Raw genomic sequence first — 15,674 nt, 5'->3', positions numbered from 1 at the left:
ACTTAATAATAGAAAATTAGAGAAAACAAAAACCCCAAAAGGAAAAAAAAAGAAGAAGAGAAATATAAGAATGTTTGGAAGTATTAAATTATAATTCACAAAGTTTTTTAGTAGTAGAACAGAAGTGGGGGTCTTTTTCGTTTTTTTTTTCTCCACAAAAAGAATTTAGTTAAAGAACAGCCATTGTTATTCACGCTGCTGCTGCTGATTTTTTCCTTCTTATCTGCGATGGTGAGAAGTCAATTTATGCCTTTTGTTTGTTTTCAACTTTGATTTGTCTTCTTTTGTTGTTGTATGTTTCAAGTTTCAATCTTTTTTGGTTTATGTTTCAGCTAAATTTTCAGTCTTTTTTGCTGTATGTTTCGATTTTGGTTCATGGGATTGTTTAAGTTTTGTTGAGTGATTTATATTATATCTGTATATATGCATTTGGGGGTTTGTGGGTGTTGAAAATCTTGCGTTTTGATGGAATCATTGAGGCGAATAATCTTGTAGTCAATCAAGTTATGCCCTTTCTTTATCTTCAGCTTTGATTTCACTCTTTTTTTTGCTATATGTTTCAAATTTCAATCTTTTTTTGCTATACGTGTTTCAGCTAAATTTTCACTCTTTTTGCTATATGTTTCAATTTCCATTCATGGTGAGTTAATTCATGGAATTGTATAAGTTCTGTTAAGTGATATACATTATATTATATGTATTTGGGTTTTCTGGGTACTGAAAATCTTTGTTTTTAATGGAATCATTGAGGCGAACAACCCGTCTAAAGCTTAGCAGCCAATCAAGTTATGCCCTTTCTTTGTCTTAGCTTTGATTTTGGTATTTTTTGCTACATTTTCACTCTTTTTGGCTGTATGTTTCAATTTTCATTCACAGTGAGTTAATTCATGGATTTGTATTAAAAGATGTCTCTTTTCCCCTCAACAATGATCTTTCAGTTGGATTTTATGGAACTTTTAACAACTTATAAATTCTTATAATTTCAGATGCGTGTGAATGTAAAAATTCAATTATTTTAGGTATGGTTAACATTTTTAGTACAGAACATACATTGGCACAATTACGAAGTTGCTCCTTTGGTTACATGCAGGTTATGTGTTCAATGCGTGGAAACAGCCTCTTTGCATAAATCCAATGGAAAAGTTGCTGTTAATATATGCCCGCCCTTCTACCCTGGGGAGTATTTCATTTCATGTACGGGGTAGGCCTTCCTTTTTTTTTTTTTTTTGGTACAAATACTTTTTGACAAGTTACTTTGAGTATATTCCTTTTCTTTTGCCTCTAATCATTTTTTCAGAAAATGTCTTGATAATGGACTGTAAGAAGCTTCAAGAAAGGTAGTAATTGATTTGTTTGTCTGTGGATGTGGGGATAAGTGGGGTATAGGAGTGAAGTTGTTTCTCTGTCTGTTTGCTAGTAAATCTGAATCCCATTAAAATGGTGCGACGGGGATTGGAGGGCTGTGATATTTTGTTTGACATATCCCGTTTAGGGAGAAAGAGGGCATACTCTTGGAATAAGGAATCAGAGTTTGAAAATAGTGATATTTTTCGTTTCAAAAGGCAGATTAGAAAAACAAGGAATATTGATGAAGATTATGTACAGTATTTGATGCTTCTCCTTGACTATGATGAAGAGTCTAAGTGTTGCACAAATGAAGGCGGAAAGGAAGGTCCCGCTGTTGCTAGAGATAGGTTTAATTATGACATGGATGAGGATGTGAATGAGTATGAGGATGATGAAGACGAGGATGAGGATATTGATCCAGACTACAGGAAGTTTTTGGCTAATGCTAAACCAAATGGGAACTCATATATGGTTAAAATTGATAGAAGTGTTGGGTTTCCTGTGTTTGTAGAGTTTGAGAAAGAGGATGGATCTGATGGAGAGTTTGAATATTTAGGACAGAGAAAACAGCAGGGTTCTGGGGATGAGGAGGATTTAGGTAATGTCAGTTGCAAAGATAAAGTAGAAAGTCAGCCATTTTCAAGAGTTGTCCTGGAAAATGATGATAATAGATCTGCAGGAGACAACAATGCGGTATTTGAGCCTTCTGATCCTGTTACTCCGATGGAAAAAGGGCTTACGAGCCAGAAGCCTAGCTTGGGGGAGGATGGTGAGTGCAAGAGGCGTCAGAAGGGTGAGACGAAGAATAGATCAAATAAGGAGCAGAAGAAAGGGAAAGGGAGAAAATCAGCTAAAGTTACTACCAAAGAAGAGGGAGTTGATATAGATGAAGACTATTCCTATCTTCTGGAGAAATTTATATGTAAGAATTGGAGCACGACACCCTCATTTATGAGGAAATATAATCTAAAAAGTAAGAAATCATCAACGACTGTCCTGGAAAATGATAGCAATATATCTGTGGGAGACATAGATATGACACATGAGCTCTCTGATACTCTATCTCCAAAGAAAAAGAAGAAAAAGGGGCTTACAAGCCAGAAAAATAGCACGAAGGGAAATGATGCATCCAAGAGGCAGGAAAACAGTGAGAAAAGGAAAAAATCAAACAAAAAGCAGGCGGGCCGAAAAAGGAGAAAATTAGCAGATGTCCCTTTAAACGAAGATGTAGCTGGGAGAAAATCAGTAGATGTCACTGTCAAAGAAGAGATAGCTGATGTAGATGAAGGCTCATTTAAAAGAGGTAACAAATTTGAATGCGAGGCTGCTGATGAAGATCTTCAAATAGTTGACAGTGGTGATTGTACATTTGGAAAGGAAGGAGACTCTAATCTCGTGGAAGCTTCTTTATCAAAACACTGTGAAAATGTATGATCCTCCATTCTCTGCTTCTCCTCCCCATTTTATTTTATCCTCCCTATGCCTGCTTTCTTTCTTAGTTAATTTGAAGTTTTTGGAATTATTTTGTTGTGATGCTTATATATTGATGATACAATGAATATTAAGGTTGAGGATAGCTTCCCAAGGAAAACTGAGCGTTCTGATTTTTGGTGGAATGTCAAGGCTCTTCTTGAGAGGCCTTACGATCAGAAGGAATATATCGGATTGTGGAAATCTGTCAAAAGTAGAAAGCCTACTCTAAAGGATATGGACTTGCGTAATGGGAAATTTTACTCGACGAGGCGGTTGGGAAAATCATATTTGGATCATTATAAAGGTGAGCTAAACATCTTAAATACTTTATGCATTGATGATATGGTTTGCCTTACGTTTCAAAGTGATGCTACTCCTCCTTGCCTGGTCCCAATGCTGCATTTCAACCAGTGTCTTGTCCATAGACATTCTGACTTTTTAGAACATTTGCAAATTTGTTTGTCAAATGGTTGTAATCAATTGCTGAACTCAATCCCTCCTGATGTGTACACATTATTATGTTAATTTTCTTTTCGATAAGGAAGTCTTGTGTTAATTTTCCTTTCTAAATTTTTAAAACAATTTAAATTCTTCAGCCCCTGAACCTCAGTATATTATTTCTCAGTTGCTATTGCAAGATTTTATGTCAACTGAAAAGAACAAATATTAGAATGTATTATGAAGTAGCATAGTTATTATAAAAAAATTCCAACCAACCAAAACTCAGTGTAATTTCTTTTAAACATAGGTGTTTTTTTTAAGATTCAAATTACTGCAAGATTTGTGGAACTCTTTTCTGCTACCCTAGGCATAAATTTACTCTCTCATTCCAGTGAAGGTGTGGAATTATTCTTGACCATTGTTTCAGAGTCAGACCTCAAACAACCAATAGTTTAATATTGAGTTAATTACACTAAAACATCCTTGTAATATGACTCAGTTTCAGATACATCCCCTGTATTTTAAAATGAAACAGTTATAACCCCTATATTATTGAAATTCTATACTTACACCCCCTACGAGTTATATCCATAACTAACAACAACAACAAACCCAGTGTTCACACCTTCCTTGAGAAGATAGAGAGGATATTTCTGATAGACCCTCAGCCATATCCATAAATAAGTGTATTAAAGTATAATTATTACAGACATATTAAAATTATAACTAAAAAAAGTTTATATGCATGAAATTTCAAAAAAGAGGATAACTATTTTGTTAAAAATCATTATTCGTGCCTTTTGAAATTTATATCTTTGAAACTCTTAAATAAGAAATGAAGACAAATTACTGAATAAGATGACTTAAATTTTTATGTATTTGGCAAAATGCTTTTATCTTTCAAAACTCAAGTAATTTGTCTTGGGAGAGGGCAAATATGCTAGTTAGTAGAAGTATTAAGCATCAAATTTTGTTAAAAGTTCTAACTTTAGCATATAGGATGGTCACTAATAATACATTATCTCAAATTGAATGTTTATGCATGAACCGGCTAAAATAATTATCAATCTAAAGTGAGGTTACTGTTGTCAAAGGTGCACTTAAAAAGCGCTCAAGCCCTAAAAAGTGAGGTGCAAAACATGCTCAGCGCTTCACTTCATTTAGCGGGTGCTTCACAATGTCATCATCAAGGCTCTAAGACATACTTTTCCTTGTCAATAAGCAGAATTCTTGACATTTCACTTTATCTTATTTCTTTTTCCAGTTTCTCTGTCCATATATTGTTTTTCATACTTATAGTTATTAGTCTTGGACTACATATTTTTATGTTTTCTGTTTTTGCACCTTCCTTCATCAAAGCCCATGCTTTATTTGCGCTTAAAGCCTCAACATACTAAGAGTTTTTTTTTGCGTTTTTCTCCTAATTTTGCCGTTTTGATTCACCTAACATATACATTGATAGAGGAAGCCTTAGTAGTTAGTTTGATTAAAATTGTCCAAAAGTTGATTCCATCCAACCATGCTTTGCCTTCACTTAAATTTTCTTGGGAACTTTTTCTCTGTATTCTCTGCAGTTATATACTATAAACAGCATTTGATCTCTGTGATTCAGTCAATCGTTATTTAAGTTTCACTGTACATGCATTATGTATTGATTGTCCACCTTTAAACCTGCAGACCTTCATGAAAAACTTAAAGAAGTTGACAACGACAACATAAAGCAGCTAAACATCTTGCGCGGTTTTTTCTTTTGGTTACAGGTGAGTTGCTCATATTTTGAATAATGAATTGTGTAATGCATTCCTTTGGCTGGACTTCTTGGCCGCCTACATATGTTCGTCATGTCTACAACATACATCATAATCTCCCTTTTTGATAGGGAGCATTCATCATGTATCCCCTCACTTCATTGCCTCGTGCGTCCTCCGTCATAGCAACATCCTCTAGGGCCAACACCACTACGCATGCTTCCCCCCCCTCTTTGTGTGGTAGCGTGAACCTGCATGGGAAGGTCCTAGAAGGCCTCCCATCCAAAAGCATCTGGAGCTTCCTCTCTCAGTGACTTTGGGAATACACTTACAATGACTTCCGGAATAACTGATCAATATAAAAATAAATTGTTTTATGGACATCCATTTTAAATACACAGCTTAACGCACTTCACAATTGTATAATTGCTAGTCCAGTTAGATTTCTGGAGAAATCAATTAACAACATAATCCTTTTATTAATAGTAAGTAACATATTATATTCATCTGACCTCATTAGTAAGTAATTTTGCTTAGTTGGAATTCCATCATGAGTTGTGTCTCATTTAATTTTGTGAGTGCACTTACTCTAAGCTTAATTCCCCACACTTTTTTTATCTTTCTGGTTTGCCCCCAGACTCCACTTGTGGGATTACACTAGATTTGTTATTGTTGTTGTAGTAAGTATGCTGATATAAGACAAATCATCATTGCTTTTGGCATCTTGTCTGACTTTTGATTTACCTAATTCAAACTTTCACGTGACTCGCAGAATAATAATGTTCTGATAATTGGTGACTTGATCCAATTGAAGATAAACCTTTTTTTCTTTTTGGTTTCCGTTAGAATCCAATTGAAGCTTTTAAAACAACTTAACTTTCATATTCGCATGCTGGTTAGGTGCAACTGTTATAAGAGTGACTTGAGCATTGATCTCATTCGTCTAGTCTGAGGAATGTCGTTCTGATGGATTGATGAGACATAAATTCCATACTTTTTATTTAAACAGCAATTACAATAATCCCATATTTGAGACAATATCTCTGCTTCTTACTATGTTCTGTTCATCACATTATTAGTACTTGACACGTTTAGTTTTACAACATAAACTCCATGATTGTTCTTTTGTGGTTGCTAGAATCTCACACAAAAAGGTGCCTTCAGGCCGTGGACAGATCCGGAGTGGCTCTCATTGGTTGATAATTCTATTGTTCCAATGATTACTTCCAATGAATAATCAAGCTGGGACAATTTGGTGAAAGATGTTACCAAAGTATGCTATGCTGAAGTCAGAAATTATACAGTGTGTTGTCCGTTTTGGTATTGGATTATCTTGCTATCTTTTTTTTTCTTTCTTATAACATTGTAGTACTCCTCTGGAAGATTTCACCCCTCTCAGTCTGGTATAATGCCCGGAAATGTGTTATATTAAACTGGCAGTTGTTGATTTACCTGAAGTTACTTCTTTACAAAGGATGTAAAGGGGATTGAAGTCACTTTATGCAAAGAAATTCTGGGGTGATATCTTCATCTGCTTGTGTTTTGTGTTTACTATGGCTTATTAGTTATGTTTTCTTCACTGTCGTTTTCCCTTTTCATAACTACTTTGATTTGCTGCACTTGAGCCAAGGGTCCTTTTGAAAAAACCTCTGTACATCTACGAGGTAGGTGTAAGTTCTGTGTACACCCTACCCTCCCTAGACCCTACTTGTGGGATTGTGGGATTTCACTGGGTATGTTGTTGTTGTTATCTTCAACTACTCGTGTTAATTTCTTCTCTTCTTCCCTTTTGCTGTCTTGTTGCCTGTTTACATTCCCTTATTATGTCGCCTTCTGATAACAATGCAAAAGGCGTAGGCAAAAGAGACCTTCCTTTTGTTCATGTCAAGACAATAGGACTTTACGCGCACCTGAGGGCCTTTGCCCAAAGGAAAATATCGATCTAGTTTGTATAGATGTTGTAACTGAGTATTTTTGGAATGCAGTTATTGGAAGCTTTTCCTTTATTTGGACTGTCATTTTCTCATTTCCCTTGCCAGAAAGAGGTAAAAGTTACAAGGAAATTAAAGCAAAGAAAGCTCATGGTAAAGTGACGATTCATATAAACGATTTCAACTTATTTGGAACTAAGACATAGTTATTGTATCGTAATCCTTACGCAATATCTCTATTAGGTAACTTTATTGAGTCATTCTCCAAACCTTCTTTCTATAGCATTATAAGTTGCACTTAGTTAGGAAAACTTCTCCTTCATTTCACTAGTTAAACTAAGAGTGTGAAATACTCTATTTTATAATGGTTATGTTCTATTCAACTTGCATGCGTCTCAACTAATCTATCGAGTATCTATTACTCACCACCAACAAAGGCATCAGGTTAACACTGGCTATCGCGACTTAACATGATTGATTTTGACCACTTACCTAAAGGGTGCAAGGCCAATTTTTTTAAAAATAAAGACATAATTTGGATGAGACATTAGAACAAATGGCTAAAATATAGAAATAAAAACAAACCAATGAAAAGGAAAGTAAGAAGATAACAAAAATATATGAAAATTGCTAGGTATAGCTATTGGTTTCCACAAATGAGGGAGTGGTTCATATAGGCCTTTTTATCATCTTATCTTTTCACAAATTCTTTCTCAACCTCATACACTAAATTAAGTGTTTATGTGGTCCTGTATTATGCTCTTGTGAGTAATAATAATAATAATATGGCTTTTCTTTTTATTTTTCATCACGAGGTGTTCTCTAGCCATCTTGATAAGCTCTTTGATTTTTTTCTCCACATATTATATTCTTCGTCTCAATTTACGTGATACTTTTTAATTGAATGCAAAATTTTAAAAAGGAAAAATAATTTTTTAAACTTTGTTATTTAAAATAAGTAATAGATATTTATGTTTAAATAAAAATAAAATACGAAGTTTAATGTTCAATTATTTGATTTAATATAAATATCTAGTGTGACTAAGCAGATGAGTGAGGAAGAGAGGAGACGTGTGGTGCTTTGCTATACCCTCAAATTGTGGAGAGGTCCACATTTGGATTATTCTTAAACCATTAATTACTTCCTTTCTATATTTTGTTATTTTGAAAATATTCTTTTTAAAAATTATTCTATGTCTCAAAAAGATAAATACATATATAAACAATTGTTTCAGGTATAATTCAATTTTCTTGTGTATATTTGTTCTCTGCACACTCCAATTGAGTCGAAAATCTATCAGAAACGACATTTAAAAATTCACAAGATAGGAGCAAGACGGCGTACACAGCACTTGAGGCTACTTATGAGATTACAAATATGTTATCGTTATTGTACTAAACAAATTTATCATAAATAAGTTATTAATAATTAAAGATCCCATAATTGAATGATCTTTTTCTTTAAATATTTGAGACAAAACTTATGGTTTTTTAGAAGTAAATAAACAAAAAAAATTTTAAAAAAATTGGACGAATCAAAATTCACTATTTTATAAGCCACAGGATTAGCATCCACGTAAGTCACTTATCTGCCACGTCAACTCCAAAGTGGGACCCACATAGAGAGTTGAGTGGTATAAGAATTTGTATTTGTTGCTTTGGACTTTCCATATTTCCATTTGGCTTTGCTTCTCTGCTCTTCTCTGAGCCTGTTTTACTTACTATAACTGCATTTCAGGTACATAGTCTCTTCTTACTTCATATATATATTTATGCATGTGTATATATGAGTTTATGTTTTATGCACTGACCTTATAATTGTTAATTTTTACCTACAACGAGTTGCCTAGTGAAAGGTACTCAATTGAACATCTTTCGTCGAGAAATTGTATTGAGTGTGTGTTTTACGAGTTTATGTTATGTGCATTGGGAGGTTGGTTATGATGAGTACGAGGAGAGGTAGAGGTAGGTTGAAGAATATTGAGGAGAGGTACGTTTGCAGGTTATCGAGTAAATGACCGTAGATAGAGGTTTAGGGTAGAAGAGTAGTAGGTAGTCGAACATTTACTATTAATATTACTCTAAATTTTATTATTACCAGCTGTTTTTCTTTGCTTTGGTTATTTTAGTATTTATTGTCGCTATTGTTTTCTTCCCTATGTTCAACACGACTGCTTCACTACTATGTTTCTTTTCGTACTTGATTTTGTTATGCTTTACTTGAATTGAGGCTTTATCGGAGACAATCTCTCTATTTTCACAAGGTAGGGGTAAGAATGCGTACACACCACTCTCCCCTAACCGCACTTGTGGAATTATTCTTGAGTATGTTATTGTTATTTATGTTATGTGCACTTACGAGGGTAAATATTAAGTTCAAATATAACAAGAAGTTGAGTATGATTGTCTGATATCGTAAAAATAGAGTAATAACATGCTATAATCGGTTGAGTTGAGTATACTGACAGTGTAACTTTTTTATCATCGGGTATATTTAAACTCGTATTATACATATATGTTATTGTATAACTCGTGCCATCTCGTTTTATGTAATAGTGTTTGACTGGATATAATATGTTAATTTTGTATTACTTTAGCAGTACTGGACATTTTCCTTACTAATTATCTAACATCTAGGCTGATATTGCAAAGTGCTTAACTGAGTCAATCAGTGGGAAAAATGAGTTTTTTCTTTGTTGAAATTAAATGAGAAACGGAAAACTGAACGTAGGGTGTGGCTAGTGGTTAATGAAGTGAATGAAACACTGTAGAAAACCTCAGTTTTAAGTTTGAACTGATGGAATAGTTGAAGTGACCACAAGCTGACTTAGACACCACCGTTATAAGAAAATATGTATTTGTTTAGTGTTTTGTCTAGCTATACATGTGGTAAAACATCTGTTTTTCTTGTTCCTATTTGCCTTTCTGTTTTGTTTTGTAGAAATTGTGTAGTAATTGGAAGTTTTTTTTTGTGTGGATATATTGAAGGCATAAGGTGAATTTTTGAAGGGGGAGAAAATGGACTATGTTAATGGACCTGGAAGGAACCATTTGTTTGTTCCGGGACCTGTTAATATCCCTGAACAAGTTCTACGTGCTATGAACCGAAACAACGAAGATTACAGGTCCCCGGCTGTTCCAGCTCTCACAAAGACCTTGCTTGAGGATGTGAAGAAGATTTTCAAGACTACTAGTGGAACTCCATTTCTGTTCCCAACTACAGGTATCTTCTTGTTCTTTGCATCCGAACAAGTTTGGTTTGGTATAGTTTGCTACTTATTTCAATTTTCTAGACAGGGGAAATACGAGTTGCTTTGGTTTTAGTCGTCTTGATTATCCACGTAGGAGTTAAAAATGACGAGATAAGATCTTATTTTAGCATTAGGATGAATCTTTTGCCTGTGAAATAGGACAAATTTGAAGAAAAAGATCTATATAGGCATACCAAACAGTTTGAGATTAAGCCTTAGTTATGTCAGTACTTTTGCTTTAGGTTCAATATTCTTAAGGACTCGTTTAGTCCTGTCAGAGATTTATATGTCAATAGAAAATTTAGTGAACGGTCTAATGTTATATCATATTGAGTTGAGATGAGCTTGAATGGAGCGACATGAGTAGTAGAGATTCATATAGCCGACCTCAACTTGCTTGTGACTGAGGCATAGTCGTTCTGTTGTTGTATTTCGATGAGTCTTTTCAAATTGATCTTGTCCATCTTCTGTTATAACAATAAGCAAAAGGTGATGGCTTTGCAGTAATATCTGCAACAACATCGATGAACGTATAATTTTAAGTAGTTCTTGTGGCTTAACTGTCGAACTTGTGATGGCCAAACTTCATATTATTTCCATGTGGCAGGAACTGGTGCATGGGAAAGTGCACTCACAAACACGTTGTCTCCTGGTGATAGAACTGTATCGTTCCTCATCGGTCAGTTCAGTCTGCTTTGGATTGATCAACAGAAACGACTTAACTTTGACGTTGATGTTGTTGAGAGTGATTGGGGCCAAGGTGCAAATCTTGAGGTTTTGGCCTCGAAAATTGCAGAAGATAAGTCGCATACCATCAAGGCGATTTGCATCGTGCATAACGAGACAGCCACTGGAGTTACCAACAACTTGGCTACTGTAAGGAAAATACTCGGTAATGTATCTAAACTATGGCAATTTTTCTTCGAAAAATTGAATTCAGATAACAAGAAGTATGTATAAAATTTACTATCTCTGAAGTTCCGTGCTTGTTTCTGTTGATGCCTGCCAGATCACTACCAGCATCCTGCCCTCTTCCTTGTTGATGGAGTATCCTCAATTTGTGCACTTGATTTCCGTATGGACGAATGGGGTGTAGATGTGGCACTTACTGGTTCCCAGAAAGCACTTTCCCTTCCCACGGGGCTCGGGATAGTCTGTGCTAGCCCCAAGGCTCTTGAGGCCAGCAAAACTGCAAAATCAGTGAGAGTTTTCTTCGACTGGGGCGATTACCTTAAGTTCTACAAGCTGGGAACTTATTGGCCGTATACTCCTTCCATCCAACTTTTGTATGGTCTGAGAGCAGCTCTTGACCTTCTTTTTGAGGAAGGCCTCGATAATGTGATTGCAAGACACGCTCGCCTTGGCAAAGCAACAAGGTAAAAGTAAAACCTCTGTTAGTCACAAAATTTTCAACTTCATAGCATACATAATTGGAGATTCGTTCTTGAAACGGAGAAATGATATGTAATTTTTTTAATGCAGACTTGCTGTGGAGGCGTGGGGCTTGAAGAACTGCACTCAGAAGGAGGAATGGTTCAGTGATACAGTCACAGCCGTTGTTGTTCCTCCACACATTGAAAGTTCTGAAATCGTGAAAAGGGCATGGAAGCGATACAACTTAAGCTTAGGTCTCGGCCTAAACAAAGTTGCAGGAAAGGTTTTCAGAATAGGACATCTTGGAAACTTGAATGAGGTAAACTACTGCAGATAACATGTCTTATTTTTATCGCGCATTTTGTGAAGATTAATAAAATGAAGATTACGCGATCTCATTCCTCGAGCACGTGAAAGCATTCAAGAACATTTTAAAACAAAAATTCAGGATCATTTTTGAGTATATGACTGATACTATGCATAAGTTTTTGGTTTGTTAGTCTGTTGGCACCAGAAACTCATCATCATCCAAGTTAAGGTCTGTTTCAACCTATGCTGCTCGAACTCTTAAATATGACACTAGATGGGTGTCAGATCCTCTAAAAGTAGTATAGTTTGGAGGGTCCAACATGGGTGCGATAACATTTTTAGAGAGTCCAAGCAACATAGGTCATCGTCATCAAACAGTTTATTTTATGTGCTATGGGCTCATATCTACATAAATTTCTGCTCCGCGTCAAAAGTAGTAGGTTCAGATGAACCCAACATCAATACACTGCATCAACCTATGTTTTCAACTACTACTTGATACTTTTCCTCCATCACTACTCAGAGGTGGAGCCATGATTTCAATAAGTACTAATAACTTAGTTCTAAATCTAACGTGTACATATTTAATGAATTTCTTCTATACAAATGCATTGTTTGAGGAAAAGCTACTTAATTTGATCGAACCCTTATCTAGGCTTCTACCTCCCCCCCCTATACAAGTAAAATTAACACATGAAACTCATGTATCCAGTCACATAAAACGAACCAGATGAGTAATCCTTCTATGTTACTATTTTCAACACGGATGGACATGCACCACGAAAGATAGGGTCGAGTCTGATAAGTCAACCGTCTTTTTGTATTATTATTACAAAATAAGTTTGTTTGTTTGTTTGTTTTTTTTTCTTTTTTTGTAGTTGCAACTATTGGGATGTCTTGCTGGAGTTGAAATGGTACTTAAGGATATTGGTTATGCAGTGAAGTTTGGTAGTGGAGTTGCAGCTGCTAGTGCTTTTCTGCAAAATTCAACTCCACTTATTCCATCGAGAATTTAATTCAATTATTATTATTATTGAAAGTATACAAAACCAATGCATGTAAATTATTCTCTTCATGTAATAACTTTTGTTTCAATGTTCAAATACTGGTCGAGAATACTTTTGTTAAATTGCAAAATTTCCTTCTTCTGATGACTTTATGTGTTTCTTTCTTTTGGCTCTTTTCGAAAGTTGATGACTAGTCATAGCTATTACGTTGATACCAAAGAAGAGTTCGATCCAATGCTTTATTGATGGCTCTTTTGCCTTTTAAGTTTTGGTTAACATATGAATTGATTGAATCAAATGAAAATTAAATAAAAACTTGAGAGACCAAGCTAAATTAGACAGACTTAGTTTACCTTTTAATATTAATATTTAATTTATTATATTTATAAAAAGCAAATTTTGATTTATATGAATATATTATATAATTATTTTAATTTAATGATGCCTACATTAAAAACTTTCTAAATTCTTTTTTAATTTATACTTTCCCGTAAGTTCAATTTTTGCTATTTTTATTTTCGTCAAATACAATTTATTACTCGCTTGATTAATTCAAATTTATGTCACATATGTTTCATATGTTCCCTTCAAGGGAAATACTCTTTATTGAAGTTTTATTATTCTCAAATAATTCAAACACAAAAAATTTAATCGGAAAAAGCAATCTCATCACGCTGCACCCGATCTAATAATACGACTTATTACGTAGCCAAATCTTTGTAATGTTAGAGTATTTCATTTAGACATATGAACCAAGTCTTATTCTAACCAAACACCTCAACTTCTAATAAAATATTCCAATTAGACACTTTCAATTCAAATTTTAATAGTGTTTTCTCGTGTGTACTCAATTATCATTCGTCTATAATTAGATAGTTAAGTTAATCACATAAAATATGACGTGTTCTTTAACTATATACATTTTCCTCAATAAGATATAAAAATTAACATTTTTTATGTGGTTAACTACCTAATACCTTAACTACCTAATACTGACATATTAAATCAATTTTTTTTTTTGGGAATAAAGTGGATTGATTGGATTAAAATATCATTTTGTGGGACCCAAAAATGAACCCTACTAAATTAGGAAAGTGGATAAAGTTGGATATTGTTGACCATTTCAATTCTTGATTTTCCGCATTTTAGGCCCTTACAGAACAAAAAGATTGAATTTTTCTCATGTGATTCAACAAGAAAAAGGGAGAAGAAGGAAAAAAATGGAGCTGAGAAGTGTATTCTTGCCTCAGTTCAAGATTCAACAACCTCAATTCACTTGGGTATTTTCTAAACAAGGGAAATATGAATCCCTTGTTGTTGTCGACATTTTTAGCAGGTAAATATGATGTTTTGTTTGGAATTTGTTACTAATAGATTAGATATAGAGTATTTGCTTAGCCCCAACTCAATTAATTTGTGATTTACTTGAATAAAGTTGGTTCTTTTATTTGTGATTTTGAATGAAATGGGTATAGGAGATTTATATGGCTGACCCCTATTAGTTTGTGATTTACTTAATACCCAAATCATATTGATGGATATATATGAGCTTAATGGGTTTTTTTTGTTCCTTTTATTTGTGATTCTGAAATGGGTTCAATGGAGTGGAATAGACAGGCCGGTGCACTAAGCATCCTGCATTCATGCAGGTCCAGAGAAGACCTTTAAGGGGTGTGATGTGTCTGATTTCACAGCTCGAACGCGTGACCTGTAGGTCACAGAGACAACTTTGTACTTTATTGTTGCTCCATGTCTCCCTTTCATTGCTGATCCAAACTAGTTTGGGATTTACGTACTACTCAAATAGGATTTTTGTGTATAAGCTAGTGGTGTATTCAAATCCAATCTTGGTATTCCTTTGAGGGGTTGCATAAAGGTGGTTCTTTTATTTGTGATTTTGGAGGAAGTTGGTGAGGTGGAGTGGAAATGTGGAATAGATATAGAAGATTTATGTAGCTGACCCCAACTAAAGGACAACTCGGTGCACTAAGCATCCTGCATTCACGTAGGTCCAAAGAAGGGCTGCATCCTAAGGGGTGTGAACTGTGATGTAGGCAGCCTACCTTGACCACAGGACCTATAGGTTACACAGAGACAACTTCATACTTTACTGTTGCTCCAAGGCTCCCGTTGATAGCTGACCCAAACTATTTTGGGATTTACGTAATACCCTAATAGGATTGCTGTGTATAAATATTTGAAGCTAGTGGTGTTCTCAAATCTAGTCTTGGTATTCCTTTGAGGGGTTGCATAAAGGTGGTTCTTTTATTTGTGATTCAGGAGGAAGTTGGTGAAGTGGAGTGGAGATGTGGAATAGAAAATAGAAGATTTATATAGATGACCAAAACTAGTTTGGGGTTTATTTAAAACAGAAGTTGAATTGGTGGATATATATGAAGCTGGTGTTCTCAAACTTAGTATTCCTTGAAAGTGTTGCATGTAATTTTATTTGTGATTCTGAATGAAATAAATCAGGTGGAGTAGAAATGTTGAATAGATATAGAAGAATTATATAGCTGACTAAACTAATTAGGGATTTACTCAATACTCAAATTGGATTGGTGGATATATGTGAATCTAATGGCTTTCTTGAACTTGGTATTCCTTCAAAGGGTTGCATGTAAATGAAGTTGGTTCTTTTATTTATAATTCTGAATGAAATGAGTCCAGTGGAGTTGAATATTCATAGAAGATTTATATAGAGTACCCAAGCTAGTTTGGAGTTAACTTAATAACGAAATCAAATTTGTGGGATATATATGAAGCTAATTAAAGTTGGTTTTTTTTTTTTTT

General features: G+C 34.6%; 3 protein-coding genes across 6 annotated transcripts in view; all 3 read left to right on the top strand.

Annotated features, from left to right (window-relative positions):
- Positions 1 to 107: 107 nt before the first annotated feature.
- Positions 108 to 6,553, top strand: LOC125870787 (uncharacterized). 2 transcript variants are annotated; one of them, XM_049551302.1, is made up of 6 exons: positions 108 to 231; positions 1,091 to 1,194; positions 1,298 to 2,775; positions 2,914 to 3,124; positions 4,939 to 5,021; positions 6,148 to 6,553. In XM_049551302.1, exons 3-6 carry the CDS (start codon positions 1,438 to 1,440, stop codon positions 6,244 to 6,246), a joined length of 1,731 nt encoding a protein of 576 aa, XP_049407259.1. In that variant the 5' UTR covers positions 108 to 231; positions 1,091 to 1,194; positions 1,298 to 1,437; the 3' UTR covers positions 6,247 to 6,553. The 2 variants fall into 2 exon arrangements, with proteins under 2 accessions (XP_049407259.1, XP_049407258.1); XM_049551301.1 differs by having other exon boundaries at positions 1,091 to 1,201.
- Positions 6,554 to 8,591: 2,038 nt separating this feature from the next.
- Positions 8,592 to 13,028, top strand: LOC125870792 (serine--glyoxylate aminotransferase). Of its 3 annotated transcripts, none has more exons than XM_049551308.1 (6): positions 8,592 to 8,678; positions 9,929 to 10,163; positions 10,799 to 11,083; positions 11,201 to 11,567; positions 11,674 to 11,884; positions 12,753 to 13,028. In XM_049551308.1, exons 2-6 carry the CDS (start codon positions 9,959 to 9,961, stop codon positions 12,888 to 12,890), a joined length of 1,206 nt encoding a protein of 401 aa, XP_049407265.1. In that variant the 5' UTR covers positions 8,592 to 8,678; positions 9,929 to 9,958; the 3' UTR covers positions 12,891 to 13,028. The 3 variants fall into 3 exon arrangements, with proteins under 3 accessions (XP_049407265.1, XP_049407264.1, XP_049407266.1); XM_049551307.1 differs by lacking the exon at positions 8,592 to 8,678 and adding an exon at positions 8,736 to 8,796; XM_049551309.1 differs by lacking the exon at positions 8,592 to 8,678 and adding an exon at positions 9,176 to 9,204.
- Positions 13,029 to 13,986: 958 nt separating this feature from the next.
- Positions 13,987 to 15,674, top strand: part of LOC125870793 (uncharacterized) — a 6,580-nt gene continuing 4,892 nt past the window's right edge. Inside the window, exon 1 of the mRNA XM_049551310.1 lies at positions 13,987 to 14,217. Coding sequence (XP_049407267.1) covers positions 14,102 to 14,217 — 116 coding nt within the window. The 5' untranslated portion in view covers positions 13,987 to 14,101. The remainder of the gene's footprint in view (positions 14,218 to 15,674) is intronic.

This window comes from Solanum stenotomum, chromosome 7 (assembly GCF_019186545.1).
Source record: "Solanum stenotomum isolate F172 chromosome 7, ASM1918654v1, whole genome shotgun sequence".
In the NCBI taxonomy this organism is placed as follows: Eukaryota; Viridiplantae; Streptophyta; class Magnoliopsida; order Solanales; family Solanaceae; genus Solanum; species Solanum stenotomum.
Note: the sequence above shows the minus strand (reverse complement) of the source record. Positions and strands in the feature narration are given on the sequence as shown.

Bases quoted from the DNA above. Each gene is read 5' to 3' on its own strand.
- LOC125870792 (XM_049551308.1), top strand. From the start codon at position 9,959: ATGGACTATGTTAATGGACCTGGAAGGAACCATTTGTTTGTTCCGGGA. The intron at 11,084-11,200 runs GTAATGTATCTA...GATGCCTGCCAG, and splicing joins TACTGTAAGGAAAATACTCG to ATCACTACCAGCATCCTGCC. The intron at 11,885-12,752 runs GTAAACTACTGC...CTTTTTTTGTAG, and splicing joins ATCTTGGAAACTTGAATGAG to TTGCAACTATTGGGATGTCT.
- LOC125870787 (XM_049551302.1), top strand. From the start codon at position 1,438: ATGGTGCGACGGGGATTGGAGGGCTGTGATATTTTGTTTGACATATCC. The intron at 2,776-2,913 runs GTATGATCCTCC...ATGAATATTAAG, and splicing joins TATCAAAACACTGTGAAAAT to GTTGAGGATAGCTTCCCAAG. The intron at 3,125-4,938 runs GTGAGCTAAACA...TTAAACCTGCAG, and splicing joins ATATTTGGATCATTATAAAG to ACCTTCATGAAAAACTTAAA.